Source organism: Hordeum vulgare, chromosome 2H (assembly GCF_904849725.1).
Source record: "Hordeum vulgare subsp. vulgare chromosome 2H, MorexV3_pseudomolecules_assembly, whole genome shotgun sequence".
NCBI lineage: Eukaryota > Viridiplantae > Streptophyta > Magnoliopsida > Poales > Poaceae > Hordeum > Hordeum vulgare.
The window spans coordinates 411,772,999-411,789,805 of record NC_058519.1 but is presented as its reverse complement, the minus strand read 5'-3'; the positions used below and the strand labels follow the sequence as shown (position 1 = coordinate 411,789,805).

The following is a 16,807-nucleotide window of genomic DNA, read 5'->3' as shown; positions in this document are numbered from 1 at the left end:
GAGCTATCTAACCTACATCATATCTCATTTCCATCTTCATAGGGATTCACCAACTCTTCTCCCCACTATGTTATATTGATGAGCTATCTAATCTACATCATATCTCACTTGCATCTTCATAGGGATTCTGGGATGATTCGTAGGTGCGAATTTTTTGTTCTGATTTCTACTACGTTTTCCAACACGAAGCGTATTAGGCTATTGTTTGTTGGTGTGTAAATATTTGGGATTTCAAGGGGAGAAAATGGGCAAAAAATATAGCCGTACATATGGCGAGGGGAGAAATGTAGGGCACCTTGGACAAGTTGTTTGTGGGGGGAAGATTTGCTAACAGACATGCACCGGCTGAAATTTGTTGCGTGCCCTTGAAAATGCCCTAATATCCTTCAAAATCTTCGTGTGACGCATGGTCAAAGTTAGGATGTGAAACTATGATGGACAAGTTTCAAGCGGTTACAACAACTCCAACCAGGTGACCCATTTCGTTCGGGGTCACCGTGGATAAAAATAATAGCCCAATGCAAAGACCCATTTTCAAACCATGTCTGCTTCGTGTCCACATCGATCCATTTCAAACCCAAATTTGGCCCATATTTGGGTCAAAAGCGGACACAAAGCGAACATTTTCCGCGTTTTCATTGTCCATCGCTGTTTGTTGCACACACTCTGTGGCCCACCTACCATCCACCATCCATCTCATGTGGTCCTCTCTTTCCTCTCTCCTCTATATCCATCCACCTATCCTTCCTGTTGGACGCACCGGCTGACCCTATTTAAAAAACGGACACGGATGAGCGGACAAACGATCCAAACGAACAAAATGAGCGTCCCTTTGGCTCACCCAGTTGGAGTTGATCTTATCAGCCGTTGGTGTAGCTGTCCTTTTTAGACTTCGGATCTTTCATCGTATGATACGAATTGCTAATGTCCAGCATAGGATTTGTCCATCTCTTGTTCTACTTGTACTTCCAAATGTGATTATGTGATTTTTCCAGTAAGATTTCCAATATGCATTTATGCACATGTGCCTGTATTCTGCAGTTAATGTATAATGTTAGCACTTGGCTCATCTGATTTTCTTCAAAATGAATTTTTTTCCATACATGTGCTTTACTGTCCATCTACTTGATTCTTCAAGATCTGTGCTTGTGGCCTGTTTTAACATAACTCCGTGTGTATCTTCACCCAAACACTTGGCTCTCATCCTTCGCATCTCATAAAAACAAAAACAAAATGCTATGAAATACTGTATGAGCACTCCATTTTTTTGTATTCCCCTTGATTCCACCGATTTTTATGTATCCATGACTTGAATTCTATTCATAACCATGACCTTATTGCTCCATGTTTACCCCACATTTCACTGGAACTCCGCATATAACCCAACTTTATCACCCATCACATGTTTGGTACCATACGGCGAGGCCCTACTTCCAAAAAATCATGCCCAATTGGGTTAAAAAGATGTTTATGCAAAAAGTTGCAATTTGAAGGTAAAGATTATGTTGGACAGGATGTTTTTTTCTCTTAGGCAGATTAGTGCATCCTGCTGCTAGTAAAGATATCATTCCACTTTTTATTTATTTCTTGAATGTTGTATATCTGTACTACAGATTACAAGGAAAAGAATCCCCTCTCTATTCTGCCTATATGCAATCAGAATGCCTATCTGCAATCAGAAAGTCATCTTTTGCCTCATCCATTTCGTGGCTGACCATTTTTCCCCTTTCACAACAGCGCATCCACTGTGAAGGCTGTTCGAGTCCGTGTTGCCGTCGAGTCCCTGAAACATACCAGTAAATTAGACAAGTGGTAGGGGCAACCCATCGGATCAACTAATTGATTGGTCGTTTAAGAAATACATTAGATCACAAGATAACAAAAAAAACTGCATTTATCAGAGGATATCATTTTTTTTAGGATACGAGTTCACTTTCCGTCCGGAGCCAGAAGGCTTTGTGCTGGAGTCAGATTTTATACCTCTTGTTTGGGACACCAAAGCGGAGCCAGAAGGCTTTGTGCTGGAGTCAGATTTTATACCTCTTGTTTGGGACACCAAAGCCAAAGATGAAGCAGCGAATAGGAATATGCAGGTTAATAATGGGGATCAGCCCGGATTTGGTGGTGCTTTGGCGTAAGATGATGATGGGGTTACGAGTATGTCCGTTGACCCCGGTCCATCCGCTCAGGAGAGGCAGTCTCAGCGTTCTTCGATGGCGCGCCTCCTTAGTGGAATTGCTCTCACTCCATTCAATCCGAGTCCCAAAACTCCTCTAGATATGAAGATTGTTCGTGAGCGGCAAGAGCTGGTGAACAAGCTGGGTGGCTGTCAGCGAGCCGCAACAAGCTGCCATATGAACTGGCCGGCAGCTCTGGCTGGGGCTCATGCAGCCGACGGCTCGAGGCTTCGGCTTGCGGCACGGATACGGCTACTGCTGGTGCCACTGCGGCCGCCGTGGGTGACTAGCCCAATGACTCAACAGACACGGTGCAGCCAGTTACCCCAGCCGTCTGGGTGGATGGTGACTTGCCTCTACTTCAGCTGCCGTCGTCTGCGGAGGTAGCGGCGCACGCGGAGGCGACTCCTTCCATGGTGCAGGACGGGTGCAACCTTGTGGCGTCCACCGTGCCTATGGGGCAGTTGGAGGTGTTGACACCAACGATAGCTATGGTGGTCGAGGGGGCTGCTACATCATCTCTGCCTCCTGCTGTACAGCCGGTGGTGCGGTCTCGTTCTTTGGAGGATGCGATACCAACGGAGGCTACGGTGGTTGAGGGGGCTGCTACATCATCTTTGCCTCCTCCCGTTGTACAGCCGATGGTGGGGTCTCGTTTGCAGCCGGTGATGACACCAAGGCGCAGCGAACGTCACCTTACCACGGCAGATGGAGCTTCAGCTATGGACGAGGATGCGCTGGCCAAGGCCATGCGGCGTAAGGCGGCGATGTATACACCTCCTATTGGTACATCTCTCGCTAACAAATCGTTTCTTTCTTATTCCAATTCTAAGATATCATCCAAGTTAAGGAATGTTGGAGTTTGTTTAGGAAGAAATGAAAATGAAATCACTGTCTCGGCTAACATGTTGAAGCACATGGAGTATGATCGTTAAAAGATATCTCCAAGTGCGTCCACTAAGCCGGTGATCACACTAGAAGATGATGATGAAGCGAATGCCTCTGTAGATGGACAACTTCTATCTCATCTTGTGGGTGCGATTACGGAGGTGGGAATGGATGAGGACGAGCTAGGATCTATATACGGTTCCGGCCAGAAATCCAAATCCACCAAAGGCAAAAAAGTAAAAAAAAAAACGCAAAAAAGTCAAGATCCCCAAATGTTTCCCAATGAATGGCATGTTGATAAATAGTAGAGGTCTTGGTGACTTGGCTAAACATTTGAATATTGCACAACATGTTGCGGATCATAGGTTGGAGTTTGTGGCTATTTTCGAAACGGGAAACGGGGAGACGTGATTTCCCAGTTAGTGTCCCAAATCGCTTGTCTGGCGGTAAGGACTTTACTTGGCACTCTACCCCCTGGTAGGTCAAGTGGCATCTTGGCGTTCAATCAGATTCTATGGAGATTTTAACTTTTTCGGATGGTGAATTTCACATCAAATTCCACATCCGTAATAAAGTTGATAACTTCGTATGGAGTTTGGTTGTTGTCTATGGTGCTGCTCAAGAAACTCAGAAGGCTGCTTTTCTCCGTGAATTGGTTAACCTGGTTAATAATTGTTAGGAAGTATTAGTATTAGTCTAGGAGTCCTTATTAGTCTATGTTTACTTTCCTTGCACCTCAAGTCATGTGTAATATATATATGCCCCTTGGGCCTTCAATACAGATAAGTTGCTTTCCTAACATAGTATTAGAGCTTAGGTTATTTTTTTCGGGCGCCGCAACTCGCCCTCCTGATCCATCCGCTGTTGGAGTTCGTCAGGCCAGATCTCGTCGGCTCCCGTCTCGCAAGTCACCACCCCCAATCCGTGCTGGTTCAACTCGTCAGGCCGGACCTCATCTACCTCAGCTGGAGATCAACCTCTGCCCTGACCCCGAAGGATCTTGTGGATCTTAGTGCGGCAGGCTCCTTCCCTGCTGCCGCAACTCCAGATCGAGGCAGGCTCGTTCGTGGGATCCAGCCGTCGCCCATGCAAAGCTACTTGCCTGGTCGCTGCTAGTAGGCCGTCGTCGGCTTCGTCTGATGATTTCCTGCATGTTGCTCGGGATCAGGACAAGATCGGGCCACCGCCAAGACGTACCGCTGGACGGTTGCCTTCCGCCAAGACGCGCAAGACGTGCCTGCTGCCTTCAGCCAACAGGGGCATAACGCACGACTGCCAGCCTGCTTGCTGGGACGTGGTTCTAGCCATCCGGTCAAAGTTGTGTTGAGTAGATTGATTCAGCAAAAGAAAGAAAAAAAAAGAAACATGTGCTACATGGTGCCGGTGTGCTGCTACGCTGGCGTCTGCTACCGGCTGCTGCTACGTGGTGCCAGATGCCTCGGTTCCTTTCGATCTTGACGGTGTATTGTCGAGTTCGTCTCGCACATGCACTTTTCTTCGGTGTTTCTGCTCTTCTGCCGCCATTGCATCTAGTCTACTATGTGTTTTCTAGTTTTTATTTTATTTTCCGCTGCGTCCACCAAATCCGTTGATATTATGTGTTTCTCATGCCATGCGAGTCCACCATACCTTAGTCCGTCAGCCTTTCTCCGGTCCTGATCCTTTCTATACAACTTTTGTGGCCTATTTGCCCTTGTTGTTTTCTATAGGATTTTCTGGGCTTCTTTTGCATTGTCGATCTACGTCCATCGTGCCTTATCCGCCGAGCTTCTTACGCCGACGGTTGTCGTGGACTATGATTTTCTGCATAATGCTTTATTCTCTTGATGTGCCATCTTCTTTTGACAACCCATCTTCTCTTGATACTTATGTTGTATCTTCAAGTGATGCGGTGTCTTCCTCTGATGTGCCATCTCTTCGGTGTCTTCCTTTGATGTGCCATCTTCTTTTGACAACCCATCTTCTCTTGATACTTATCTTGTATCTTCAAGTGATGCGGTGTCTACCTCTGATGTGCCATCTCTTCGTTATCTCCTTCGGCGACTCGACAAGTTTTGAAGACTCTTCATGCTACGACGACACTCTCAAGACGCGGATTTGGATTATCATTTTTTTTAGTATTACACTTCTTCAAATGCAATGCTATTGCATACGCTTTGCATTTAAGGGGGGGGGGGTGTTAGGAAGTATTAGTATTAGTCTAGGAGTCCTTATTAGTCTATGTTTACTTTCCTTGCACCTCAAGTCATGTGTAATATATATATGCCCCTTGGGCCTTCAATACAGATAAGTTGCTTTCCTAACAATAATAATCCACGTCCTATTCTAATAGGTGGAGATTTCAATATGCTAAGGTTCCCACATGAGAAAAGTCAAGGTAGGTTAGATAATCATTGGCCTTTTTTATTCAATGTTGTCATTGATAGCTTGGATTTAAGAGAGGTTCACATGACGGGAAGGCAATTCACTTGGGCGAATAGCCTTCCCGGGCCCACATACGAAAAGTTAGATCGTGTACTAATGAGAACTGATTGGGAAGATAAATTCCCAATGGTAACGGTACACGCTCTAGAACGTATTGGTAACGGTACACGCTCTAGGATGTAGACGGCCGTTAGCACCGCCTCTCCCCAGAAAACAGCCGACATCCCTCTCTGCTTGAGGAGAGCCCGAGCCATCCCCACAACCGTCTGGTTGCGCCGCTCGACGACGCCGTTTTGCTGCGGGTTGTACGACGCGGAGTAGTAGCGCTGGATGCCCTCATCAGCGCAGTACGACGCGAATTCAGCTGCCGTGAATTCGCCGCCGTTGTCAGTGCGCAACATGCGCAGTTTGCGGCCGCTCTCCGCCTCCACAGCAACATGCGCGCGCCTGATGGCGTCCGGCGCCTCTCCCTTACTGCCGAGGACCATCACCCACATGTAGCGAGAGAGGTCGTCGACGAGCAGCAGGAAGTAGCGTCGACCTCCTGGTGTGGCTGGCGTCACCGGGCCGCACAGATCTCCGTGCACGAGCTCCAGCCTCTCCTTGGCCCGAAAACTCGCCTGCTGGGGAAAGGGGAGTCGTCTCTGCTTCGTCAGCACACAGATGTCGCAGAACTGCTCCACGTGGTCGAGGCATGGCAGGCCTCGCACCATCTCCTTGGCACTTAGACGCTTCAGGGCCTCAAAATGAAGGTGCCCAAAGCGCTCATGCCATTGCCACGCATCGTCATCCCGACGGACAGCGAGACAGACCGGTTGTGCCACCTGCACATCAAGGACGTAGAGTCGATTTTCACCTCTGGGTACCTTGGCGAGAAGGCGACGTTGGCGATCCCAGATGCGTAGGACCCCATGCTCAATCAGCACGCGCGAGCCGTTCTCATCCAGCTGTCCCAAGCTGATGATAGAGTTCCTTAGCGCGGGGATGTAGTAGACACCGGTGAGCAGCCGGTGCTCTCCCGTCTTGGTGGTGAAGATGACGGAGCCGACGCCCTTAATTTCCACAGCTGAGGCATCCCCAAACTTGACGGAGCCTCGCGCGTCGGAGTCGAGCTCGGCGAAGAATTCCCTTCGACCGGTCATGTGGTGGGTGGCGCCGGTATCAAGGCTCCACCCCACAGTCTTGTCCTTCCCGGAGCCATCGCCGAGAAGAGCGTCTGCTTTTGGCTCGTCGAGGTGGAGGGGAGCCTTTGCGACTGGTGTCGCTGAAGGTAGCTCGATGCTTGCATGCACCATGAACAGAGCCGTCTCCTCCTCCTCCGCCTGTGTGACGTGAGCCTGGCCTTGTCGTGGTTGTCGACACTCATTGGCCCAATGGCCAAGCCGGCCACAGTTGTGGCAGCTGTTGTCCTGTGCCGGCTTGGGCTTGCCAGCGACGCCGTCCTTGGCGCCTCCGCGGGCGTCACCTTCGGCACGTCCTTGTGCCTTGCCGCCCCTTCGCGCCTTGCGCTGCTTGCCGCGCTTGCGGGCGCCCGTCGTGGAAGAAGGCTCCCCCTTCTTCTTGTCACCAAGGCTGGCATCCCACTGCTCCCGAGTTAGGAGCAGCTTCCCGCCGGTGGTGATGGGCCCCGAGGGAGGTTGTGGTTCGTCGGTGTCGACGACCTTGAGGCGACCTATCGCCTCCTTGATCGTCATCGTGGAGAGGTCCAGCAAAGACTCAATCGAGCGAGCCATCTGCTTGTACTTCTCGGGAATGCACCGGAAAAGCTTCTCGACAGCTCTCTCCTCGGTGTAAGTGGCATCGCCGAACTTCACCATCTTCTGCAGCAGAGTGTTGAGACGGAGAGCAAAGTCATCAACGTCCTCACCTGGCTTGAAGGCCAGGCTCTCCCACTCCTTACGAAGTGCCTGAAGTGTGGACTTGCGAGCATGGTCGCTGCCGATGCGTGCCGCGGCAATGGCGTCCCAAGCCTCCTTCGCAGTTCGCTTGTTGGAAAGCGAGAACTGCATCTCGGGCGGGACTGCGGCGATGAAGGCGTCCAGCGCCCGTCGATCCTCTTGGTGGTCGACGTTGCTGTCCTGGACCGCCTCCCACAGCCGCCGCACCTGGAGCCTGATCTTCATGATCGCGGCCCACTCGACGTAGTTGGTTTTAGTGAGGGTAGGCCACCCAACACTGGGACCAACATCCCTGACCACAGTCCGGACCTCGTAAAGGCCGCGGTCCTTGTCGTTGCAGCCGCCGTCGCCGTGCGCAGCTCCACCTAGAGCGCGGGCGTGCTCGGCTGCCCACTGCTTCGTCCGCTCTTGCGCCACTTTGGCGCGGTCTGCGTCGGCGCCGTCGTCCGCAGGCGCGGAGCCGTTGGAGATGCCGGAGCCGACGCGAAGTGCCTTGGCATCCGCCATAGCCTCATGTGCTGCCTCCGCTGCTGCTGCTACCTCCACCCTGGCTGCTTCTACCTCCACTTTGGCTGCTGCCAGCTCCGTTGCAGCCAGCCTCGACACCCTTGCTGCCGCAGCAGCTGCTGCTACAGCTGCTCGCTCACGCTCCTCTGCCACGGCGCGCTCGGCCTCCTGCCGGCGCCGTATGCTCGAGGTAGCCGTGTGCTGAGAGCGACCTGCGGACATGGCTCGCTGCAGGGGGGCTGTTGCGTGAAGAGGAGGCTGTTGCTGACGAGCTGCTGCTCGACAGTCCGGAGGGAGGGAGGTAACTAGGGGCAGTCGGAGCAGCTGCTGCTACCGGCTTAGGCTGCTCAGCTCCCGGTGAGAGAGGTGAGCAGGAAATGCTCAGGGTACAAGATAACTTGGCTCTGATACCACTTGTTAGACCTTTCAGCCTGAGCATTGATAGTTGTGGATGACACTAGGAGAGTTGGGGCAATTTTCGTTGGTTTATTTCTCACACAATGCCATGCCAACCTGAGGGGTTGGGGATACATATTTATAGGCTGCTAGCCAGCCAAGCATATGCTAAGATGCTAGTCTAAGATGCTGCTAAGATGCGAGTCTAAGATGCTATCCTAACTGCCAGTCCTTGATGGTCAAGGATTCTATCCTAACAGCCACAAGGACCATGTGCTGCAGCCCCACAAAGACCATAGTACATAGACTTATCCATCGTATATGTGGGAATGGGAAATTCTCGGTGGATTCCATGTATAGGGTGATGGTCCAGTCCGATGTACCAGTCGATAATAACAAAAAAATATGACGGATGAAGGTTCCACTCAAATTAAAGATGTTTGCGTAGTACCTTCGCAAAGGTGTCATTTTAACTAAAGATAACCTCGTCAAACGGAACTGGCATGGAAGCACGAAGTGTGTATTCTGTCCTCGGGAAGAGATAATAAAACACTTATTCTTTGATTGCTAGTTTGCACGGTCTATTTGGTCAGCTATCCAAATGGCTTCCAACTTGTATCCACCCATTTCAGAAGCCCATATTTTTGGTAACTGGTTAATTGGGATTGATCATACGTTTAGAACCATTTTAAGGGTAGGAGCGCTTGTCGTTATTTGATCGCTCTGGTTGAGTAGAAATGACAAGGTTTTTAATGATAAAAATTCTTTTTGTTTGCACGTTCTCTTCCGATGCACAGGTATTCTCCGTTCGTGGTACACCTTACAACGAACGGAGTTTCGAGACCTTTTTATGAAGGCTTCTGTGCGACAGGAGAAGGTGGCGAGGGATATTTTTATCCCACATGGATGGCAGCGTGATCCCCGGATTGGGCCACCTTAGGCGACGACGATTTACGTCTACATGATTGTATTACGTCTGTTGCTGCTTTATTTTTAGAACTTTTTTGTCTGTGGCTGTGTGCATCTTAGCTATGCAGAGGCCGGGTGTAACGCTTAAAACCGTTTAAGTAATAAAATCCCTTAATCAAAAAAGTAACAATATCATTTTTTATCTTCGATCCACCCTCTGATGTATGCTTTGCTGGTACATGTCTAAAACCAGAGAGAGAATAACTCACCATGCTCCAAAAGAGCACAGCATCTCCTTTGTTTGGCTTCACACATAGTCCTCTGACCAACCTTCCTCCACAAATGCATTCACCATCTCCTGCCTGAAACAGAACAGAGCACACAACATGAGGGCACACCTCCCACACCACAGATTGCATAAACCAAAAGACAGCCTGACAGATTACCACAATGGGAAACGAGCTGCAAAATACTCTAAAGCCACATAATAGAAACATTCATTGGAGAAATGCTCATGAGGGCAAAAAACAGAACAGACATAAAACGGAGTGGATATACTAGTCATATCCGAGGACAGTAAAGAGAGAATATTATATAGAACTATTTTTACACACTATATCATGTGAAATCATGTAAACAAAAAACGAAAATGTTAACAATGCAGTGTCAGATTTTTAAGCATGGCAAATCTGCCGACTACAGTGGCAATTTTTGCAATTTTCTTCAGCGAAATCCACAAAAAATGCATGGATATGCTACAAGGGACGACTAAATGGCCACCCATATAGTTCTTTGTTGTAGCTTAAATGTCTACTACCTTGCAACACTCTTTCGTAATAAATGGAATGGGGCAAAACTTGCGCGTCCATTTTTTTTAAAGGCTGAAACGTATAATTTCATTTTCATCATTTTTAAGAAAAAAAATGTGCTATCAACATATCAGCCCATATCAGTCAAAGACCATAGGATATAACAAGTTGGTATAAATTCAGCTAACCTGGGGAAAATGGGTTTCGCCACCTTCAACTCCATCAGTCAAATACATCAACATTGTAGCAACACGCTGCCCCCCACGTTTGAGGTTGAACTGTAGATTGACCATCCACAGTTTACTGGTTGACATAATCAGTTTGAAGTGCGAAATAACTAACAATAATACTAATATGTAATGACTAGTCTAGTGATGTCATAGTAACTTATATTTTCAACATAAGAAGTTCGACTTACAGTATCAGAGAAGTAATCATGATGCGGCCTGTAATATTGGTTTGGTTCATACCTGTAGTTTAAACTTTAAAGTTAACTTCACAGCAGTAGTTTCCCACAAGAAAAAAGAACTTCACAACAGTAGTCAAGTGAAAAGAACTTCAGAAAGTTACAGTCAGAATTCAATCTAGTACCGCAATACTTGGATGAGTTCCCCATTTTCTACAGGTATCTGTGAGAATACAGAAATCCGCTTCTCTATTGCCTGGGGAGAACAAAACAAATGTTAGTAGAAGAAGAATGTAGTATTCAATGACTCTGCCTCAGATTCCAATTTAACTTGTGATAAAGGGATGCAATGCGGAATCCATAGTAGGAATACTTGACAAAGTAAAAGGAGGTCACAGTAACAATGCCAGATAGTCAAAAGCCGAATGTATCATCACTAAGCAGTGCACTAGTATGCTGCACCTAGTATAGTGCCATCATGACGACATGAAGATGAATTTAGTACTCCCTCTGATTCAAAGTAAGTGTCGCAGTTTTGAACTAAGATTAGTTCAACCATAGTTCAAAACTGCGACACTTCTTATGGATCGGAGGGAGTAATATTTAACTGATGTTTTTCTCTAAGTTCATGGAACCTTATATACTAGACAGTGTAAATCTACTTTCAGATCCAATGCATAAAGTAGTATAGTTCCATAAAGTAGTAGTTCCACACAAACCACATTTCCGATCCAGGCATACCTAACATTTCAGATCCATGCATACCTAAATAAACACTACATAATCTGCAATACCTGTCATCAACATGGTATTATATATGTTACATGTGGCACTGATCATATTTTTCGCATCCTGACATGTTATAAAGTCTGGTTTTGGTTTTTGCATTCATATAAACATGTTGGCTTGACATAATGTCACCTTTGGTAAGATGATACTCTATTTCAATCCACACAAAAATTCTCAAATTTTCACCTACATAAAATCTTGGTTCCACTTTTACTAGGATGCAATAACTTAGTTTCAACTTAAGAGCATCTCCAGCCATTTGTCCCCCCAGAGCACCCGGCGATGGCGTTTGTGCGTTTGCGCCGGCGGTTTTTTTGACTTGGGGGGAACACGTTTCCAGCCGCACCCCCAGGTTTCGGCCCCAAAGTTCTCTTTCCCGCTACCAAAAAACGACAAACGTTCGGCGATCATCATGCCACAGGTCGGCGACCAAACATATAGCCAAAGCCCGGCGATCAAAAAGGTAGGAACCATAGACATAGAAACAAATGGCAAGCTCCTCTCCTGCAGGGGTGGGAGAGCTCGGCGTAGGTGTTGGGGCTGCAGCTGCGGTACTCCGCGTTGGCATGGGCGTCGTTGAAGTTGGCAATGGCGTTGTGGTCACAGTTGCAATGCTCGTTGTCGCCGTGGGCCGGGCTGTGGTCGCTGCCGGTTCCGTCATGAGGTTCAAAATGAGGTTGCGATCCGCCAAATACCACGTCTTCACCTGCGGGTCCATCGTCGCCATGTCAGCTCCCATCAGGAACGTCAGGTCGGTATTCAGACCATCTACACAGACAAAAGAACAAGTGTCGGCGAAAGAACATGGCGAAGAGCTGGGCCGATGAGCCATGGACATATCTGGCGCTCGACGTTGGCGCCGCTCTCCGAGCGAGCGATGACCTCCTCCTAAATCCCATGCCACTTGTTGCAGGCGTGTTGGATGGCTGCCCAATGGTTGGCCATGACCATCTTGCGCTTGTCGAACGCCGTTTTGACCCTTCTCCAGTACGTGTCGGCGTTCTGATTCACGTCGGTGATCGGGTCGATACTGACAGACTTCCATGCTTCGGCGAGGCACTCGTCTTCCTTTGGCGTCCACTTGACGCGAGGCTCGCCCGGCTTGCCATTTGACGCGAGACGACACCTTCTGCTCCATCGATGTGTCCTTGGCCTTCTACATGTTGAGCCTGTTTCGCCGATCGTTGGTGACCGCCGCCCGACGATCAAAGTCGGCCTTCCACTGGGCATTCGTCAAGCCCGAGGGCCTTGGCATTGGCGTTGCAGATTCGGTGGCTAGGCGAGGGGACTCATACTTCTTCAATGGCATGGCGGGTGAATCTGGGGAGAATGGCGGGAACTGCGGGGGAGATGGGGTGGTGGGGAGGGAAAGGCGAAAAACGGTGGGAAAATCGACCGGTGTTGCCGACAGTGGAGCCCCACGCGCCTTTTTGCTTCAGCCGGTGCCCCCAGGTGCCCCCCGTTGCGCTGGGTTCGGCTTGGGTTCGCTGGATGTAATTTCGGCCCAAACCGGCAAAAAACGAGGATCTGAGGGCGCGGCTGGGACATTTTCATTCGCCGGCGAAAAAAAGGTGCCTGGGGGGGTGGAGATGCTCTAAAGCTAGGACCGAAGATATAATGTCATGACTGATCTTCTTATGGCCTACGAGATAAAAGAGCACGACGCATAGTTAAATGCAGTTAGATGATAATCTGGAGGTGAGCCATTGTAGATAATATTGTTTACAAAGATGAACAAACAAATCTTATGGCATGTAACTTATGAAGGGAACATGTCTCCCTACTAGTCATGCAGCAAACATATGTCTAGTAGTCTATAAGGTTTTCATTAAGGACCCTTTTGTCTCAGCGCGTCACAAAATGACAACCAAGATAAAACAACACATAGACAAAAAGTGAACTCATATTGTGACACACAAATCAACGTTCTTATGAAGTTATTTGTTGCAGAAATAACATAGCTGAAGGCCGTAGTGAATGTACTGAAGGGGCCAAAAAGCATGGTAAGTGACCTAGGGTCGAAGACAAGTAGTGTGAACGAACCTTAATGACTGGAAGTTTTCTTTCTTCGGAGTTCACAAACATACCAGAACTTGTGCGAACATCACTCTTTACACCCTGTGGCACATAACAACTGCAACATTATAAATCTAGAGAAGACAAGCTTTACGGTCTGAACTTGGTGTTGTTATGCTTCCCCTAATTCCTATTTGTCCTCTCAGCCTGAGTGGTGAAGTGTATAAACAGGACACAGGTTAAGAAAACAGAAACCCTGCTGATCAAATGGAAAGACTCTTGGTATGCGAAGACTGATAATAAATTATAACTTCAAAGCCAAACCACATACTTTTCCTGTTGCGACATCAACTACAGTAGAAATTTCAAGCCTTGGTCTAGCAATTTCTCTTAGATAATCACACTCCTGCAGAGATTAGACAAAATAAAGGTCAAGTGATATTTTGTGCATCTTCCATTGTATTGGTCTGGGAGGCATGTCGCATAATGCCTTGGGGTTTAAACAAACTACCACCAGATAAATAAAAATCTCAAAATGAAATATTGTGGAGAAGACTGATTTAGTTTAAACCTAACCTGACAACCAGAGAAAGGGACAAACCTCTGAACTAAGAAAGTTGTGGAAAACAATTATTCGAGGTGTCCAGCTGATAACTTCAGGCTTCACCTAAATATTATAAACACAAAGATTTGCTTAGTAAGAGAAAGAGAAGATGTGCTCTGGACTTAACATCTTGAATATGAGTTGAATGATTGCCAAAGAAGACAGCACAGCATAAAACCCATCACACATCATTGACCATACCAAGTGGAAATAGATGGTTACAGGGTCCCAATTCTTACGCTCCAAGCTATATGCTATTTATCCAAACATAAAATTATACACCAGGAGTATCCATACAAGAAAAATCTTCCAGAACTAATACACGAGAGTTCAGTTTATAGTAAAAATAAATAAAAATTGCATATCCGATTTCACATTTTACCAGTGTTATACAATCATTTGCACACGATCAAAATCTAGATAAATCCCATGAATATTGACGAATGCTATTGAGAAATTAGAAGTTTATACTAAAGCATTTTTGTGTGACGGAAACAAACTTCGAGCAAAGCAAATCATGATGCAATAACCAGCAGAAAGAATGTGACTTATGCTTCAAGACCAAAATGATGAATCAAACATCACTGCAACTTTTCAATAAATCCCGATGCAGAAAATTTATTAAAAAATCAAATATAGTCAGTCAAAATAGAAGAAAAAAATGCATACTCATATTGACAATGTGGAGTTCTCAAATTTATTTGACATTTCTGGGGCAAAATGACGGTTCACTAATGATGTCATTGAATATATAATAGACGAATGGAGCTCAACTATGCTAGTCTGCAAGAACAAAAGCTAAAATACAAGTCTACATACAAAATTACAGAGAAGGCATAAGCCAAATCCATAAATAATAGCATAACTTACATATCCAAGTCGAAGATCTGCTGCCCCTTGATCATTATCGAAATGCCTCGTATCTGCCATGCATAACACCTAATGTTTGATTAGACACACAAATATTCATCGAGGAGTAAAGCCTATGCCTTTACTCAAGGGCTTTATGAAGCAAGATTTACTCAGATACAACATTATGCCAAAACTAATGAATACTCCCTCCGTCTCAAAATAAGTGTCTTAAGCTTAATACAATTTTGTACTAAAGCTAGTATAAAGTTAAGACAGTTATTATGGGACGGAGGGAGTACCTGGGTTCAACAGGTTCTGGTTCGACATTTAAATTTTTAAAGAAAAGGTATTTAACAATGCAGAAATGACTGATGAAGAACAAACAGAATGTTATAGAAAATAGTTATTATTTTTCCGGAAAGGAAGGCCAAACCTCGTGGCCTCTGCATTCACGGATGCACACAGCCGTAATATATTTAAGTTGATGCAAGGCCGTGGCCAAAGTCATCAACAACAGAGTACATAAGATGGACAACAATGGCAGGCTGTTCTTATAAACATTTAGACTGTTAAATGCAACTACTAAAAGAGGATAGACATACGGGAGTGATCATCTAGCCGGCGGAAAAATGCTAACTGAAGCAGTGAACCTGCATTTGCGGGAAAAATAAAGCAAAGGTGAAACCAATATACAATTTTTGAAGCAACACAACTAATAAATGAAAGTGTGAATAAAAGAGCCAGCATTTGTGGAGAAAAGGGTGACATGAATCTAAGATATGACCATTGAAGCAACAAGTGCAATCTTTGTTTAATTTGAGAAATGAAAGGGCATATTCAACCATTACATTATCAGACTGAGTATATACATGTAGTTTCAAACGGGATCCGGAGAATAATCTGTGATACTGTGAGAAGCTGGTGGCTGTGTCACACTGTGCCAAATTGAACACCCCGACGATTTGGACATCATAACACGTGTTTATTGTCTTCTTAACAATATCTGTGAAGAAAGAGAGGATGTAGCTTTGCTGGTTTTCAGCTAGTATTACTAGATGCCAAAACCAACCAAACAACAGGCATGAAGCTAACTACAGCCTCACAAATGCCAGAATGCTCCATGCTTCCGCAGCAAGTAGAATTCCCTCCAAGTGATCTTGGAGCAGTAAAATTGACTCCGATCCGGATTCCGGAAGGTGTGTTCCCAATGCAGCCACCTACGGTATCCATTTTCTGGCGATCTCCAGACGATTACCACCATTAGAGCCAGAAGGCGTAATATTCTCCTTCTGTTCAATGAAATGAAACGCAAAGTCTTTGCGTTTTCTCGAGAGAAAAAAAAGGCGTAAAATTTATCCTCAGCCAGCAGCCTAGGCGCCTAGCAGCATGCAGTGAGTACGGCCCATTCAACAACCGAAACGCCTCATCGGAACATTTCATCACGTCATCAACCAAAACATTAGCACGAAATCTCCAAGCATCGAGATTCCAGGTCGGAACGAGAAAAGGAACACGGCAGTAGCATATGCCCCGACCCAGATCAAGGCACGGGGAGGCGAGAGGGCAGGCCGAGCAAGGGGGCAAGCAGGGAGGGCGCGCACCTAGGATCATGCCGAGGGCGACGAAGGTGAGCAGCGGCAGGAGGCGGCGCGCCCGCGACCGCGCGGCCATCCCCGATCCGTCGCCTGCGACGACAGGGAGATGGAGGCGAAGGAGGGAAAGCAAATCTAAATCGCCTGCGCCGATGGTGCTGGGTCTTCTTTTTTGCTGACTGAGGAATCCCGGCGGATTTGGTGGGTTTTGAGCTTGGTCAGGTCGGCGCGACGACCGCGTAGGAACTGGTCAACCATCCGCTGCTCGGGCGGATTTTTTTAGTCAAGAAAGTCAAAAGCCGAACCTGTGACTCCACGTACTCCGCGTCGGACACGTTGCCGTCTCTGCTACTGTGCTGTTTCTTCTGACAGCCCGCACGGCACGACGTGTCGAGGGCGGCGGTGGAGATCTTCTTTTCTGCCAAGGCCTAGCTTTTTTTTAAGGGAATCATTGCCGCTTCTATTTAAGTCATGCTAAAAGCAAATCTAGTGGATGCTGTATACGGAGATGGATGGTAAATATACACGATGCAAACTGAA

The 16,807-nt window shown here is 47.1% G+C and overlaps 1 protein-coding gene across 2 annotated transcripts; it reads right to left on the bottom strand.

The window, feature by feature from the left end:
• Positions 1–1,550: 1,550 nt before the first annotated feature.
• LOC123426453 (prolyl 4-hydroxylase 1) lies at positions 1,551–16,531 on the bottom strand. 2 transcript variants are annotated; one of them, XM_045110297.1, is made up of 11 exons: positions 16,277–16,531; positions 15,278–15,325; positions 14,694–14,746; positions 13,821–13,886; positions 13,551–13,625; positions 13,247–13,321; positions 10,600–10,670; positions 10,427–10,478; positions 10,197–10,286; positions 9,469–9,561; positions 1,551–1,783 (listed from the first exon to the last, which is right to left on the bottom strand). In XM_045110297.1, the coding sequence occupies exons 1-11, from the start codon at positions 16,344–16,346 to the stop codon at positions 1,676–1,678; spliced, it is 801 nt and encodes a 266-aa protein (XP_044966232.1). In that variant the 5' UTR covers positions 16,347–16,531; the 3' UTR covers positions 1,551–1,675. The 2 variants fall into 2 exon arrangements, with proteins under 2 accessions (XP_044966232.1, XP_044966233.1); XM_045110298.1 differs by having other exon boundaries at positions 14,694–14,762; positions 16,277–16,364.
• Positions 16,532–16,807: the final 276 nt, after the last annotated feature.